The 17,541-nt window shown below is 41.7% G+C and overlaps 1 protein-coding gene across 1 annotated transcript in view; it reads left to right on the top strand.

Annotated features, from left to right (window-relative positions):
• LOC124795902 (nephrin-like) overlaps positions 1-17,541 on the top strand; it is a 349,584-nt gene that overhangs the window by 174,322 nt on the left and 157,721 nt on the right. The window contains exon 4 of the mRNA XM_047259981.1: positions 15,753-15,910. Within this exon, the coding sequence (XP_047115937.1) occupies positions 15,753-15,910 (158 nt within the window). The remainder of the gene's footprint in view (positions 1-15,752; positions 15,911-17,541) is intronic.

Consider the following 17,541-nt stretch of genomic DNA (forward strand, 5'->3'; position numbering starts at 1 on the left):
ATACTCCCTCAACCTGCGAATGTACTTTTCATTTCCTCCACCCCACTAAGTACTTAACTCTTTTTGTCAGGTCATGTGCGAGAATAAAGAAAATAAGACACAGCATCACGACGTTCACTCTACAGGAGAGGAAAAGTAAACTATTCAAAGCCACAGAAACCGCTGTATGCGTACAAAATGGTAGACTAATGAGCATTTGTAACTTAAAATAAAACCATGTCAAAAAAGAAGGGAGTTCACTTACAGATAAGCAGAATGGGACCAGAAATATGTATAACTCTGTCTTTTAATGAAAATAATGAAGATGAGAACAAACTAACTATAAGAACTGGTGGAAGTAAAACTGTGAGGACGGGGCGTGAGTCGTGCTTTGGTACCTCAGACGGTAGTGCACTTGCCCGTGACATGCGACGGTCCCGAGCTCGAGTCTCGGTCCGGCACACAGTTTTATTCTGCCAGGACGTTTCTTATCAGCGCACTATCCACTGCAGACTGAAAATTTTATTCTGGTACTATAAGAAAGTTGATACGCTTACCATGGCACGCAACCCACGAAAGCGTAAATGTTAAGTTACTCACTATACATTTCATCAACAAAAAAGGTACTGTCAGCGAGTATCAGGAAATATATGCCTGATAAGAACTTCTAACTGTATCACTAATACTATTTCACACGACTCATCATTATCAATTATTATTTCTCCACTACTGGCCATTAAAATTGCTACACCACGAAGATGACGTGCTAAAGACGCGAAATTTAAACGACAGGAAGAAGATGCTGTGATATGCAAGTGATTAGCTTTTCAGAGGTTTCACACAAGGTTGGCACCGGTGGCGACACCTACAACGTGCTGACGTGAGGGAAGTTTCCAACCGATTTCTCATACACAAACAGCAGTTGATCAGCGTTGCCTGGTGATACGTCGTTGTGATGCCTCGTGTAAGGAGGAGAAGTGCGTACCATCACGTTACCGACTTTGATAAAGATCGGATTGTAGCATGTCGCGATTGCGGTTTATCGTATCGCGACATTGCTGCTCGCGTTGGTCGAGGTCCAATGACTGTTAGCTGAATATGGAATCGGTGGGTTCAGGAGGGTGATACGGAACGCCGTGTTGGATCCCAACGGTCTCGTATCACTAGCAGTCGAGGAAACAGGCATCTTATCCGCATGGCTGTAACGGATCGTCCAGCCACGTCTCGATCCCTGAGTCATTATATGGGGACGTTTGGAAGACAACAACCATCTGCACGAACAGTTCGACGATGCATGCAGCAGCATGGACTATCAGCTCGGAGACCATGGCTGCAGTTACCCTTGACGCTGCATTACAGACAGGAGCGCCTGCGATGGTGTACTCAACGACGAACCTGGGAGCACGAATGGCAAAACGTAATTTTTTCCCATGAAGCCACGTTGTGTTTACAGCTTCATGATGGTCGCATCCGTGTTTGGTGACATCGCGGTGAACGCACATTGGAAGCGTGTATTCGTCATCACCATACTGGCGTATCTCCCGGCGTCATGGTATGGGGTGCCATTGGTTACACGTCTCGCTCAACTCTTGTTCGCACTGAAGGTATTTTGAAGAGTGGATGCTACATTTCAGATGTGTTACGACCCGTGGCTCTATCCTTCATTCGATCCCTTCGAAACTCTACATTTCTGCAGGATAATGCACGACCGCATGTTGCAAGTCCTGTACGGGCCTTTCTGGATACAGAAAATGTTCGACTGCTGCCCTGGCCAGCACATTCTCCAGATTTCTCACCAACTGAAAACGTTTGGTCAATGGTGGCCGAGCAACTGGCTCGTCACAATACGCCAGTCAGTAGTCTTGGTGAACTGTGGTATCGTGTTGAAGCTGCATGGGCAGCTGTACCTGTACACGCCATCCAAGCTCTGTTTGACTCAATGCACAGGCGTATGAAGGTCGTTATTACGGCCAGTGGTGGTTGTTCTGGGTATCGATTTCTCAGGATCTATGCACCCAAATTGCGTGAAAATGTAATCACATGTCTGTTCTAGTATAATATATTTGTCCAATGAATACCCGTTTGTCATCTGCATTTCTTGTTGGTGTAGGAATTGTAATGACCAGTAGCGTATATTTCTTTCCTTGAACCTTGCAAAGGAAATAACATGTAAAGTTGGAGGAGTCCTATGTGGAATCTGTGTCCTGGTTAAAGCTCCAGGCTACATATGGACTGCTGGATAGAAATGATGTTTCTACGACAACGAACATTTTTTGCACTTCTGTTTACTGTAAGGTTTGGCTATGCTATCATATTTAAGAAACTGGATTTTGTTCTGTTGAATTTGAAAAGGTCGAATTCCAGTCTCTTGCCAGTGTGTGGGTTCGTAGGAAATATCCAGGTATGATGACAGAAATGACCAGTCTTTGGAGATTCAATGAATCTGGAGAATGAAACTAGTGTCTCAACAATCGAAAGCAACAACACAAAATGTCTTTTATTCAGTACCAAACGTCGTCAGCGTGTAGTTTTAATTACGTGCAAATTTACTGTCACTTCAAGTTGGTATGCCCTGCTGACGCAAAATTTCAGTTTTTTCTCCCCTCTGTTGAGGTCACGAAATGTTCTAACCACTAGTCACTCCCTCGCTGTTCTCATGTTTAGTAGACCGAGGTACGTTAAAGACTAAATTCATACGCACAAATTACGGTACTACTTTCACATAACTTTATCTAAAAGTAAAAATGTAAAATTAAATTATTTGAAAATGTCTTTGTTGAAGGAAGATTACTGGGCAGTTACTGAAAACGAGCGAAATCGCAGAATGCGAGAGACGTCTCACGGATCACAGTATGTGTTTAAATGAGAATAGTCACTGTTCAAAGGGTTCCACGCACACTACAGTCCTTTGTTCGCGGTATACCAATATTCCGCCTCCTGTAATCTTGGCTATCGGAAGTCTTTACTGGACGTCAGCACGTGAAACCAAAAACAAATAAGAGCGCTCACACAGTGACCCGTAGACCAAAGGCTGCGGAGCACAGAAAGCAAATAAGCAATACAGCTTCGGCCCCGTACAATATAAATGTAGAGTGAGTAATGTGTGAATACATCACAGATGTGTAAAAAGACTTTCTAAGAACTCCTTTAGGAATCTGAGTCAGTCATAACAGAAGCCGAGTGATTTAAATATTGTCTCATTTAGAACTGGATTCTCTTGCAAGGAAGGAAAAGATTCACAAAGGGCAAGGTGAGGGTGTTTTCACGCGCTCTCATTATAATTTTGAAGAATTAATGAAAACTGTAAGAGATAATTATTATTATTACTATTAGTTTGTACGCAGGTTGTCCCACAGCAGGCGAGGATTATAAAAAGGTCGTATTCTTAACCACCAATAGCTCCTGATAAATAAAACTTCATTGTACATTGTTTTCAGTCATATGATGATCTTTTAACAACAACTGATTATTTAAAACAGTCTACATGACAACTTTCTCACTACAGCGTGAAACTGAATAACTATTCTGTGTGACTGCTAACATTAGTAAAATGCAGCAGTCAGCAGTAAAATGCACTGCCATATTCAGATTACACGTTATTAGGTGCAGTGCTCTCTGCATATTGATCATTGAGACAAAGACAAAGGTAAGTATCCTGGAAATAATGAGTGGTCTAGACTTGTTTACTTTTATAAGACGCTGTCCCTTGAAACAGGAAATATGAAATAACACAAAGAGAGAGTATTTAATGACTCAACAAACTAGTACGTTCCATGAAACTGCTCATTAAACGGCCCTAATGGTCTCTTTCTATCGCGTGGCAAATACATTTTATTGGATTCAAGCGAATTGCAAGGAACTAATTTCACAAGACAGCTGTCGTCGTGAGACTAGTATAACAGTCCCATACCGAGTGGTAGCCTGTCTTTTGACAGAGGTCACACTATCACAGCCAGTAAATACAGCCTTCTGTAACCGTCAAGCACAAGCCAAAGTTACTGGTGTTGACCCATTAATTATTCTAGAAGGACGAGAGACGCAAGCATGTCTCGTAATCAGGATGGTACAACTAAGTGTAGAGGTTATTGTTCATGCTAATGTGAATATAAAGACGGTAGCTCTTGCTATTTCTGACAGATTTCCCACTCAAAGCATTTCGACCACATCTGTCGTTTGAAGTGTACAACATCCTGCATCAAAGCACCATCAGAACGAAACGCGAGGTTATTGTTCATGCTAATGTGAATATAAAGACGGTAGCTCTTGCTATTTCTGACAGATTTCCCACTCAAAGCATTTCGACCACATCTGTCGTTTGAAGTGTACAACATCCTGCATCAAAGCACCATCAGAACGAAACGCGAGTGCTGCTAGTTCAAATAACGTTTAAGGGCGTTGTACATGAGCCCAAATTTCAATTCTGACAAGAACTGTGAAAGACACATTTTTGACAGAGCTCATTTTATTGTATCTCACGGTATTCACTTTTAAAATTTATACATTTTTCGCATGTTGCTAACAATTTTTAGATTTTCGCAGTCTGATATTGATGTCTTAAAAACTGGTTTTTGGGTAGACTCAACAGTTTCCTGAGGTGGTGCAAATCACTGCCCACGCATTTTATGTTTGAGACGAAAGGGGAGCTGAAAGCGGGGAACGAAATCGTATTCATTGTTTTCTTCGTGTAATAATCAATTGTTTAACGTGCTCAGAACAGGTAACATTGTCCAAATGTAGAATGATGCGACCTTTTAGGTTCTTTTTCCTTCTTCAATGGATGAGTTTTCGCAAAGAACTGTTCTTCTGAAGCAGTAATCGCGACACGTCCATTTCACTCAAATAAGCAAGCGATCGTATCTTTGGAAGTGCTTCGCGAACCAAACAATTTGTTGGTTTTGGTTTATTGTGGAACACGCAAACAGTTCTCTGTCGCTTAGTTTCCGGATCGTACATATATACACACTATAGAAAGTATCCGCACACATGTAATGCAGAGTCAACCACTAGCTGTCACCATAGGCCAACCCACAACTTTAAAAGGATACAGGGAGTATTGTATTGTCAGTAGAGAAGCTCAGTCACTTCGAACTTTGGGTAATCTTGGATGTCACATGACTAACAGATCCATCAGGCATATTTCAACCCTTCTAAAAGTACACAGGTCCAATTTTGGTGATGTCATTGTCAAGTGGAAACGCGAAGGAGCAACCAGAACTAAACCAAAACTATAAGACTTCACGTACAGACGAACAGGAACCATCGAGCATTGCGGAAGGTGGTCGTAAAAATACTAGGAAATCAGAGGAACGAATCATTTGTGAGGTTGAAATTGCTACCATTAGTCGAGCTAGCATAATGAATTTACGTGGGGTTTTGCAAACGATAGGGCACAAAGATCGAGCAGCTCCACATTAGCTACCCATTTCTGTAGTCAGTGATAAGCGATGCTGGACGTGATGTAAAGAGCGATGAATGGAAACGACAGATTTGGTGTGATGTATCAGATCTATGGCAGTCCCATAGGAGGGTTTGCGTTTGTCGAGTTCCTGGAGAATGTTACCTGGCCCTTGTGTTACACATGCCGTCTCCTTCATGGACGACCTACAGTTTCCCAGGTACTTCCAATAAAACTGTGCGTATTAGCCGCACATCTGCGACTTAGTACATTTCTCACGCCCGGTGATGGTGCCATTGACGAAATCGGAGGAGCTTCAAGGGAGAGTTACTTGGCGGGTCTCGGTGCAGCAAGGCGGTAGGTGACCGCTAGACGCGTAGATTGTAGGAGGTTTCGAAGGTACTTCTCTGGCCAGTATCACAGAGATGGTTTTGGAAATACGCCAGTACGTACCTTCATTTAAAAGAGTAATGTGCAAGTGGTAATGTCTTTTAACTGTGACTTGATTTACCGAGTGTAATTTCAAAAGCGCCAACTCAGAGAATACTGTTTCTGTGTAGAGGTGTTTTTCGTGGTTATGGTGTGGGCTGCTTAATGTGTTTAAGGAAACGCTCAATGCGGATGTAAATGAACTCTTTTTATATCGTTGTCTCCTGCGTTCAGTAAGTATTTGTATCAGCATGACAATGCATGCTGTAATAAAACAGCTTCTGTAAAGCAATTGTTTGTGGACAGTAACATTCCTCAAATGGACTGGTCTGCCCATTCCACATTTGCAGCCGGATAGTACCTTCGGAATGAGTTCGAACCTCGAGTTCGCTCTAGGTCACAGTGTCGAGCAACACAACTTTCTCTGGTTCCGGATCTTGAGGAAGAATCTGCTGCCACTCCTTCGCAGTCATTCAGACCCCTCACTGAAAGTGTCCGTAGCAGAGATCAAGCCGTCATGGAAGCGAAGGGTGGATTACCCCATATTAATGTTCACCGATAGATATCCCAATACTTTTAATCAATTAGTGTATGTGTTAGCTCCTCGGCTTCAATGTTATAATCTGGATTTCCTCCTCCTCAGTCTAAAGTTTAGAGCACAAGCCAGTTACTGAGCCTCGAACAAATCGCATGGAATTCACAGAGAAGAGAACTTTTTCGCAGCTAACTGTTCAAGTAAAACCGGAATAACTGCCGTCTTCGAACGTCTAAGGAAGCTTCTGTCTCTCGTTAATTCAAATGATGATCTTCGTTCACAATGTGTCGCACGGCGCCGATGGTTTCTTGGAACGTAAGCGTGTTTGGTCCACCTTCACGAAATTCATCACTAACGGAAGCAGGACTACGACGAAATTTAGAGACCAACTGCGGGCAAACTTTCCTGATTACCAATTTCGAAGAAAGCGATTCGAAACTTTGTTGTTGAGTTTGGTGTTTACAAAAATAGTAAAACGACACTCCAGGGAAATTTCCATTTTTTGCATAACATTGTTCGTTCAAACGCATGTTGTAAATGCAAAGCTCTGTCAGTTTCTGAGTTGTCAGTATTTTAGCAAGAACAAATGAAGAGTGAAAATGTCGAACGTTCTAACTGACATCCCACTACAATGTTTCATGCCTATAGTTTGTTATAAGTGACAAATGATGCAGAAGATGTTTCAGACATTCTTTGCTATATGCCGCATGGTCTTTGCGCCAAGCAGTAGTGCTTCCCTCTACAAGCGCAAGGCCATCGTGCGCCAAGATCTCCTTAGTTCAGGTAACGGACAGTATGTGTGATAAGCGGAGTACATGTAAACTTTTGCTTGTATCAATCAAACATCTTTGTAATCTCTTTACACAGAATACTCTGTGGCACTACCCCTTACTTGGCTTGCATTAGCCGTGAATTCCTCGCCCAGAGCAAAGTGCCGAGCAACTAGGAAAACGCGCAGTGTATAGTGTATAGTGCAAGAAAGGTTAAACGAAGTACCTGAGTAATTACACACCAATATCCTTAACATCGGTTTCTTCAGAATTCTTGAACGTATTCTTCCCTGGGACGTAAAAGCTCCTGTCCAGAAATCATGAAGAATTTAGAAACCATCGCACGAGCGAAACTCAGCTTGCCTTTTCCTCTCACGATACCCTGCGAACCATGGATCATGGAAACCGACAGATTCCTTATTCCTAATTTACCGGAAAGGTTTTACTGAAGTTTGTTTACGAAAGTTCCAGCATGCGGAATAGGTTGCCCGATATATGAGAGGCTCGAAGACTTTAAAGTAATACAACTCAGTACGTTGTCCTCTTCCGCGAGTGTTATGTTGAAACCAGGGTATCGTTAGGATTCCCAGGAGAGTGTGACAGGACCGCTCTTATTTGGTAGGTTCATAAATGACCTGACGGACAGGATGAGCAGAAATTTACAACTGTTTGCTGATGACTGTCGAGTACAGGAAGATTTCGTCGTTGAATGGTTGTTGGAGGATACCAGATAGGTAGCATTTCTCGTTTGTGTGATAAATTGCATCTTATCCTTATCATAGATGAATGTATGTTTAGTCTGATGAGTAGGGAAAACAATACTGTAACGTTAGAATACAGCATTAGTAGAATTAGCCGGCCGGAGTGGCCTAGCGGTTCTAGGCACTTCACTTTGGAACCGCGCGACCGCTACGGTCGCAGGTTCGAATCCTGCCACGCGCACGGATGTGTGTGATGTCCTTAGGTTAGTTAGGTTTAAGTAGTTCTAAGTTCTAGGGGATATGACCTCAGCTGTTAAGTCCCATAGTGCTCAGGGCCTTTTAAATCATTTAGTAGTATGCTGCTTGACAGTCACCTCGATTAAGTATCCAGGAGTGACGTTGCAAAGCGATATAAAATGAAATTAGAGCGTCATATTGTTAGTAGAGAAGTCGAATGCTCAGTTTCCTTTGGAGTCAAAATGATAGGTGGAGCGAGAACTGGGTGTTAAAAAGGGAGACTGGCACTTTCGAGTATTTATCAACAACGAACTACTTACAAACTCTTAAAATATTAAACGTCAGTGTTAAGTAGACTCTTCTCAGCTTTTTGTCCAAAGGACGAACTAAGGAAATGTAAAATTAAAATAGTTTACAAGGATCTTCAATTCCAAACTACAACTGATTCCGTTAAGTTTTCGAGTTTCTAGAAAGTCCCTACTTAGGAATGGGTAGCTTTGAGGGATGAAACAGTGAAGGCAGCAGAGGATCAAGTAGGTAAAAAGACGAGGGCTAGTAGAAATCCTTGGGTAACAGAAGATGTATTGAACTTAAATGATGAAAGGAGAAAATATAAACATGCAGTAAGTTAAGCACCCTAAAAGGAATACAAACGTCTCAAAAATGAGGTCGACAGGAAATGCAAAATGGCTAAGCAGGGATGACTACAGGACAAAAGTAAGGATATAGAGGCATGTCTCACTAGGGGTAATATAGCTAGATACTGCCTACAGGAAAATTAAAGAGACCTTTGTAGAAAACAGAACCACTTGTATAAATATCAAGAGCTCAGATGGGAATCCAGTTCTAAGCAAAGAAGTGAAGGTAGAAAGTTGGAAGGAGTATACAGAGGGACTATACAAGGGCGATGTACTTGAGGGCAATATTATGGAGATGGAAGAGGACGTAGATGAAGCTGAAATGGGTGATATGATACTGCGTGAAGAGTTTGACAGATCACTGAAAGACCTAAGTCGAAACAACGCCCCGAGAGTAGACAACATTACGTTAGAATTACTGATAGCATTTGGGGAGCCAGCCCTGACAATACTCTACCATCTCGTGAGCAAATGTATGGGACAGGAGAAATACGCTCAGACTTCAAGAAGAATATAAGAATTCAAAACCGAAAGGAAGCGGGTGTTGATAGATGTGAAAATCCCGAACTATGAGTTTAATAAGTCATGGCTGCAAAAAACTAACGCAAATTCTTTACAGACGAATGGAAAAACACGTAGAAGAATACCTCGGGGAGGATCAATTTGGATTACGTAGAAATATTGGAACATGTGAGGCAATACTGACCCTACTACTTATCTTAGAAGACAGATTAAGGATAGGCAAACCTACGTTTCTAGCATTTGTAGGCTTAGAGAAAGCTTTCGACAATGTTGACTGGAATACTCTCTTTCAAATTCTGAAGGTGGCAACAGTCATATATAGGGAGCGAAAGGCTATTTACAATTTGTACAGAAACTAGGTGGCTGTTATAAGAGTCGACGGACATGAATGGGAAGCAGTGGTTGGGAAGGGAGTGAGACAGAGTTGTAGCCTGTCCCCGATGTTATTCAATTGTATACTGAGCAAGCAGTAAAGGAAACAAAAGAAAAATTCGGAGTAGGTATTAAAATTCATGGAGAAGAAATAAAAACTTTGAGGTTCACAGATGACATTTAAATTCTCTCAGAGACAGCAAAGGACTTGGAAGATGAGTTGAACGGAATGGACAGTATCTTAAAAGGAGGATATAACATGAAAATCATCAAAAGCAAAACGAGGATAATGGAATGTAGTCGAATTAAATTGGTTGATGCTGAGGGAATTCGATTAGAAAATGAGGCACTTAAGGTAGTAAAGGGATTTTGCTATTTTGGGAGCAAAATAACTGATGATGGTCGAAATAGAGAGGATGTAAAATGTAGACTGGCAATGGCAAGGAAAGAGTTTCTGAAGAAGAGAAATTTGTTAACATCGAGTATAGATTTAAGTGTCAGGAAATCGTTTCTGAAAGTATTTGTATGGAGTGTAGCCATGTACGGAAGTGAAACATGGATTAATTGTTTGGACTAGAAGAGAATAGAAACTTTCGAAATGTGGTGCTACAGGAGAATGCTGAAGATTAGATGGGTAGATCACATAACTAATGAGGAGGTATTGAATAGAATTTGGGAGAAGAGGAGTTTGTGGTACAATTTGACTAGAAAAAGGTATCGGTTAGTAGGAGATGTACTGAGCCATCAATCGATCACCAATTTAGTATTTGAGAAATCCTGAAAGGTCTCTGTTGGATTCCTTTTATGTTAATTTCTTAAATATGTTGTTATTTACAGCATAAATTCCTCTTCTAAATTTACTGTGGTTGTTCTGACTATCTGGGAGGAGACTGAGTAGTGGAACTTGTTACTTTTACACATAAACAAGAACGATCTGTAACACTACTACACTTTAAAACACAGTTTATATGTAATTAATGTCATACAGTCTCATACGGAACCTACATCAGCTTTCTTTTATATACTGTATATGATAAGATACTGTCATCCCCCTTCCTTTCTGTGTGAGAGGATGAATGAGCAAATGTATTTCTAGTTGCATGCTTGATGGTAGCAGACAAGCCTGTCTGCTAGAGAACAGTAGGACCAACGTCGGAACAGGTAGCTACGCTTTCTAGAAGCAAAGAGGTTTCTGTTCTTAGTATGGTCCTGTCCGTCCCTTATCATGTTGGTATAGGGAGCTGCCTCTCTGGTCACTTCCGTTTGTATTTGTGAAGCACGCTCGGTAGGAGCCCAGTTCAGTTGGTCCCCGGCCAGCGTCTGAAGTGGTTAGATCTCTGGCTAAGCGCGTGTCTGCTAAGTCTGCAGGACAATGGATTTCTTAAGTTCAGCCTAACTCAAAATTTAATCACCTTTATTTCAGGTTTAGCTCTAAAATATCTAATGTTATCTTAAATTGCAACACAGTGTATTTCGAGTGACAAGTTCAGAATATCTTCCACTAGTTGCTTTGTCACTACTTTGTGAGTAAAGTGGAACCACGTATTGATTGGTAACTCTAACTAAGATCATCAATCTTAAATGCGAATGAGCGTGATATTATAACGTCTCGTCTTGAAAATATTTTTCAATGTAGCAACGTACCTTTATATTCAACCCACGTGGGGTGTACTTTGTGAGACCAATACCACGTGCTTATACAATTGTTTGACCCATCAGGTTAATAGTAAGACGATAGTAACCGGTTCGAGGTTTTTCTTTTGTAAATTGCTTTTCGATCTAATTTATTTTAATTATCAAAATTATTGTGGAGTACACTCTTTGTGTAAACCAAGATGACCACGTGAAGCATGTGGTGTAATCATCAAAGTAGCCCTAAGCTATTCTTTTCGGGAAGATTTCACAGAAAGTTAGTATGAATTTAGTATACCAGTGTGTGCTAATTACATGACGGGCAGGATTGCGCAATGAACGTAACTTCTTTGGGCGAAAATTGAATCGGTTGGTTGTGGTTAATTTCGTCTTGCATATGTTTCAACGTTCTTCGTGTGTTGTTTTATGAATGCAGTGTTGTATGCAATCTCCCAATCTTGGCTCCATATTTGATGTGTTCTGTAAGATTACAAACTCACATTTTCTCAATCCTAAATAAGGCACCAGTTTAGTTATGAATCAAGTTTAATATGCTGAAATTTTAAAGATCAATGTTAAAATAAATTTCCAAATATAAACTGATTTATTTCTTTTTATTTAAATTCTCTTATATATATATATATAAGAGAATTTAAATTAAAAAAATATATATATATATATAACTGATTATATAAATATATATATAAGAGAATTTAAATAAAAAGAAATAAATCAGTTTATATTTGGAAATTTATATATATATATATATCCCGGTTGTTGTATGTCGTATGACGATTAAAAGATTATAATTAATGTTAGTCTGGTTGGGAATTTGGTAAGCTAGACTGGATACCTGGTGAAACAGTTGCTCAGCAGTGCAAGGTTAACTTCCCCAGGCAGCTCACAGCTTTTAACCCGCTTTTATTGTCTATCAGCACCGCTTTCATAACAAATTAAAGCAACAACATTACACTGCGAAGAGGGTAAAAATCGGAGAGGGAGACCAAGAGATGAATTACACAGAGCAGAATCAGAAGGATGTGGGTTGCAGTAGGTACTGGGAAACGAAGAAGCTTGAACAAGATATAGTAGCATGGAGAGCTGCATCAAACCACTCTCTGGACTGAAGGCCACAACAACAGCAATAACAGGAGAACACAAAAACAACCATGTTCATTTCAATAAATTCAGTCAATACAACAGAGTGCTTGCTCTCTACATGCATGAGTTCTGTAAACAATGACATAGTAATTAAACTCACGAATTTAATAACACTATTCACACACCTTGGACACAAGGGCGACATGTACTTTTAGCAATACTACAATCAACTAACAGTGGCAATAATTAAAACCTTTCGATAAAATACCTAAAGCTTAACAATCAGTAAAGTATTTTTAATGGTGAAAGCTCGACCAACATAATGGAGACGCCGCAGTCACTTACAGAGCCGGTAATATTAACAGCTGTCACTCGTCATACAGCGGCAAATGGCGTTAGATTTATTCTTTTGATAATAATTACCGGTCATGCAAGGCCCATCGAAGAACATCATATATCGGACACATTCCTTCCGGTAATTAGAAAACAACCATACTTAGTTCCTGGAAACCGATAACATTAACAGCTGTTATCCACAGGAAGTTACCGAAGTCTCAAGACAGTTGCGGTACCACGATTGACGAGAATAACCTCTTTCTTAAGTTAATTTCCGTTAGCAATAACACGGCTGTCTCACGTCGTAAGTTAATCAGTCGCGTAACATCACGACATTTGCTTAATGTCCAACGTGTAACAGTACACAATGTTGAATTAAAAGTCACTGAATGCTAATAGTTACCTGTTCAGTAACTTTCCATTTAATTTAGGTGTAGGACGCCTTTAGTAAACTCAGAAACAAGTTCGTCTGCACATCTGCTTGGTACGCTTATCAGTGCAATCTGAACTTTCAGATTCACGGTGCTTCTACCACACACAAAATACTACACGCGGCATCATCCCACCAAAGCGTGTCCTGTGGTATTCATAATACTCAATATGACTATGACGGAATGAGAAACGATCTGAGCTAGCACAAGAATGACACCTGGAATTAATACAGTCATTTCAGTGGTTCAGTCATAAGAGCTCCAAGGCAATAGTGTTAAAAGTGGTATAATTTGTGCATAGCTAGTGTACCCCATGACTTGAGCTACCGGAAATGCAGACCAGCCTTGAACACAGCAGAATTATATGGCGTAGGAACACACAGGTTGACGTACCGCATCAGTCCTTTCTTGGGTGTAGGTCTGTCACCATAATATTTCCGTAAGAAAGTCCAATGATCTCTGCATCCAACTACAGTTATAAGACATCTCCTCTTCCAGATTAGATTATTAAATCCAGGTAAGGACTGGCGTATTCCCAAAACCATATCTGTGCCTTTAGCCAGACAAGTGAACTCGAAACCTCCAATATTGCTCCATATCTAGCGGTCACAAACCGTCTTGCCGCACCGAGACTGCTTAAGGCTCCTCTGATTTCGGTCAGCAATGCCGCCATCGCCGGGCCTGAGCAAGCTCTAAGTCGAGATATGCCACTAATCGACACATTTTTATTGGAAGAATCTAGGTAACTGTAGCTCATATATAAAGGAGATGGCGTGCTTAACACTACTGCCACCCACTCCTGAGGACCGCTCGAATTTTGGGTTACGACCTGGTAGAACTGGAGCTTGATACCAAAATAATTTAGAGGGGTGCTGCTAGATCTGTTACCGATGGTTCTATCAACAAGCAGGTACCACAGAGATCCTTTGTAAACTCAGATGGGAATACCTGGGTAGTGTCGACGTTCTTTACGCGTATTGCAGTTCAGGAAATTTGGAGAACCGGCTTTTGAGGCCGAGTAAAGAATGACTCTACTACCACCAATGTACATTTCGCGTAAAGACCACGAAGACAGAACGGCAGAAAAAAGAGCTCTTACTGAGGCTTATGGACAGTCGCTCTTTCCTCGTTCTATTTGCGAGTGGAACAGGGAAGGAAATGACTAGTACGTATTACTCTCCTCACTGCGGACTATGTTTGTAGGTGTGGATTTGATGGAAGGAATATTTGACTCTATAGAGAAAGAAAGTAAGCAAAGCCCTTATTCGGCAAGATTTACACATGACTGTTGAGTCAGGTACGGCAATAAACGCATCCAATGTGGTTCAAATGCACACAACTGACTTCTTTGATTTTAAAGATGGTGCTGAAGTATTGTTGTCAATGCTAGCGTGAAAGATCTCAAAATTCAGTATGATCAAAGTGTCTCATACACATAAAATAGCTATCAAAATTGGTTACTCGGAAACACAAGATTGAGAAGATGTCACTGTATTCAATGGCAGATAGACAATGACTGATGTACGCCCCACCATACTTCACCTGAAAGATTAGCCACGATTATCAGTGGCAAAACAGAAAAACCTCTTCGTGATGTTGCCCTTTCTTCCACAATGACAAAGGGAGTTTTACTGTAAACATTGCAACATCTGATCTTAAAAATAGAGTTGTAGAACTAGAGACGTTGAGATCCCCTTCATAAATTTAATTATTATCTTGTAAGAAATGTAATAAAACGTCTGAGAAATTGTTTTCATTGACCTGAGATCTACTAGCTAAACATTACTGCAGCACTTCCGTACTTTTATTTCTCAAGTAAAACGTAATACCTCGTTATTAATGGATTTTGAAACGAAAACTTCGTTATTGGTACTCAGAAGCAGTTCTTTTCATGACATGCATTAACAATGTACTTAAGAAATTACTTATTTTCTGATATGAAACTTCCTGACAGATTAAAACTGTGTGCCGGACCGAGACTCGAACTCGGGACCTTTGCCTTTTCCATTCCCGGCGAAGTCAGGAATTTTCTCTGCCTCGTGATGACTGGGTGTTGTGTGCTGTCCTTAGGTTAGTTAGGTCTAAGTAGTTCTAAGTTCTAGGGGACTGATGACCATAGACGTTAAGTCCCATAGTGCTCAGAGCGATTTGAACCATTTTTGAACCTTTGCCTTTCGTGGGCAAGTGCTCTACCATCTGACCTACCCAAGCACGACTCACGCCCCGTCCTCACAGCTTTACTTCTGCCAGTATCTCGTCTGGATACTTGTATCCTAATTGGCGCCATTACCTTTTCTAGTGATGAGGTTAAGCAACCTCATTCTGTAGTAACAGAATATGTTCTCAATTTTTGGACACAAATAACTAATCTAGAGAATGAGATACATTGTCATTCGATTCTCCTGACGAATGTGAGTTTTCGCACTTCGACTGTGTTAATTATTGCTCTTCATATGAGAAATTTTAAGTGAATAGTGATGTCACAAGCCAATAGCGCAACCTAGTGTTCTCTTGCAACTACAAAGGAACGGAAGACATCAGCAGTACACAGACGATGCAAACAGGTTTCTGGAATTTGGTACGCGTGTTAAGGCTTGATGTTACTCTGTCCATGGGACGTGTTGCCTGAGCTCGGCTCTGGCACGCACGGTGATCCGGCTGGTGTGTGTTGCAGTGGCGCCGCTGGAAGCGCGCGTGCTCAGCTCGGACCAGGAGCTGTCGGCGGGGCGGCGCTGCAGCTTCACCTGCCAGGCCACCGGGTCCCGGCCGCCCGCGATCGTCACCTGGTGGCTCGACGGCCACCTGCAGCCCAACGCCTCCGTCTCCCAGCAGGTGAGCTGTACACTCAGGCATGCCGCAGCATTACAACGCGTAACGGAACACAGTGCCACTTTTCCCTCCTAATTCTTTTGTGCCCATCTTCATTACCCTTTCTAAGACCACCACAGCTATATCTAGTTTATTTTGCCTGTATACAGTAGTGCCTCTCTGTAGTGTTACTGTGCTATGCCGACAAAAATAGGAAGCATTATACCATGAAGCACAGTGCCACGCCTTCACTCCTAATTCTTTTGTGTTTATGCCCATTATCCTTTCTAACACCACCACAGGTACCTCTAGTTTTCTTTCCCTCAACAAAGCAGTCCTTTCGTGTGGTGTTACTATTGTACACTGACAGAAATGGGGCGCATTATACCAGGTAGCACCGACATATAGAATGCCGCAAACCGGTCTCAACACAGTGTGTCGTGAGATACAAACTGAGAATCGGAAACCGTGTCCGGAAACGCCATCCAACGACTCAAGTTAGAGGTGCCCACGCCTGCCACTGGGTCACCCGTTCGGCAGGAGACGTGACTTCGTACGCCGACGGACTGTGGGCGGAATGTCTCGCAGTGTTGTCTGTTGTTCACTGATCACGAATGATCGTCACGGTCGCCAATGGAGAAGACGGAACTAGCTACTGCCTAGACAGGCCTTGTCTTCTATGAATACGATTCCCTGCTGCATCGATGGTTGTTGATTTCGGATGGAGGTCTCGATCCGCAGTTTATTTTTCTCCTTTATATCAAAAAACGGCGAAGGTTTTGGAGGGTTCCACAAGGAACATAAACTTCGGATGGAAACCTGAGTCCGAAACTGTCATCACATTATAGGAGACTACACAGCAGCTTGCTCCATTTCCTCCACTGGCGATCGTGGCAATTAGTCGCAATCACTGGCAACAAACAGCATTGCGAGACGTACCGCCTATGATCCCTCAGCGTAAAAATCACGTTTGTTCGCGAAGGGGGCCTACCGGCAGACACTGGCGCTTATAACTTCGACGCTCTGTAGCGTCGTTCCATGAAATTTCCGGACACGAGTTCCAGTCTTGGATTTGTTTCTCGTGACACCCTCTACAACACCTCGACGTTTGTCGTTATCGTTTTGTAACACCCTGTGTGTCAAAATTTCTAGAGGTGTTCATACCTCACATTAAGTGGTTAAACTTTCATTCCATTAATAACTAATGCCCGTCAACAGCATCGCTGTGAGGTGTGAGGCCGGCCGCGGTGGCCAAGTGGTTCTAGGCGCTTCAGTCCAGCACCGCGCGACTGCTACGGTCGCAGGTTCGAATCCTGCTTCGGGCATAGATGTGTGTGATGTCCTTAGGTTAGTTAGGTTTAAGTAGTTGTAAGTTCTAGGGGACTGATGAGCTCAGATGTTAAGTCCCATAGTGCTTTTTTAGGTGTGAGCCATACGCATTAGCTGTACAGACACGAAATCATTCTTCTGTTCTTAGTGGCATGGAAGTAAACGACCATCTGATGACAATTGCATTATAATCTGAGTTGAATGGTCTAGTGAGTACAGAATATAGATTGAGAGTAAATCTAAGACCAATGTAATGAGAAATACATAAACGAGAACAGCGAGAAATTTAACATCAGGATTGATTGTCAAGAAGTAGATAAATTTAA

This window comes from Schistocerca piceifrons, chromosome 4 (assembly GCF_021461385.2).
Source record: "Schistocerca piceifrons isolate TAMUIC-IGC-003096 chromosome 4, iqSchPice1.1, whole genome shotgun sequence".
Lineage (NCBI taxonomy): Eukaryota > Metazoa > Arthropoda > Insecta > Orthoptera > Acrididae > Schistocerca > Schistocerca piceifrons.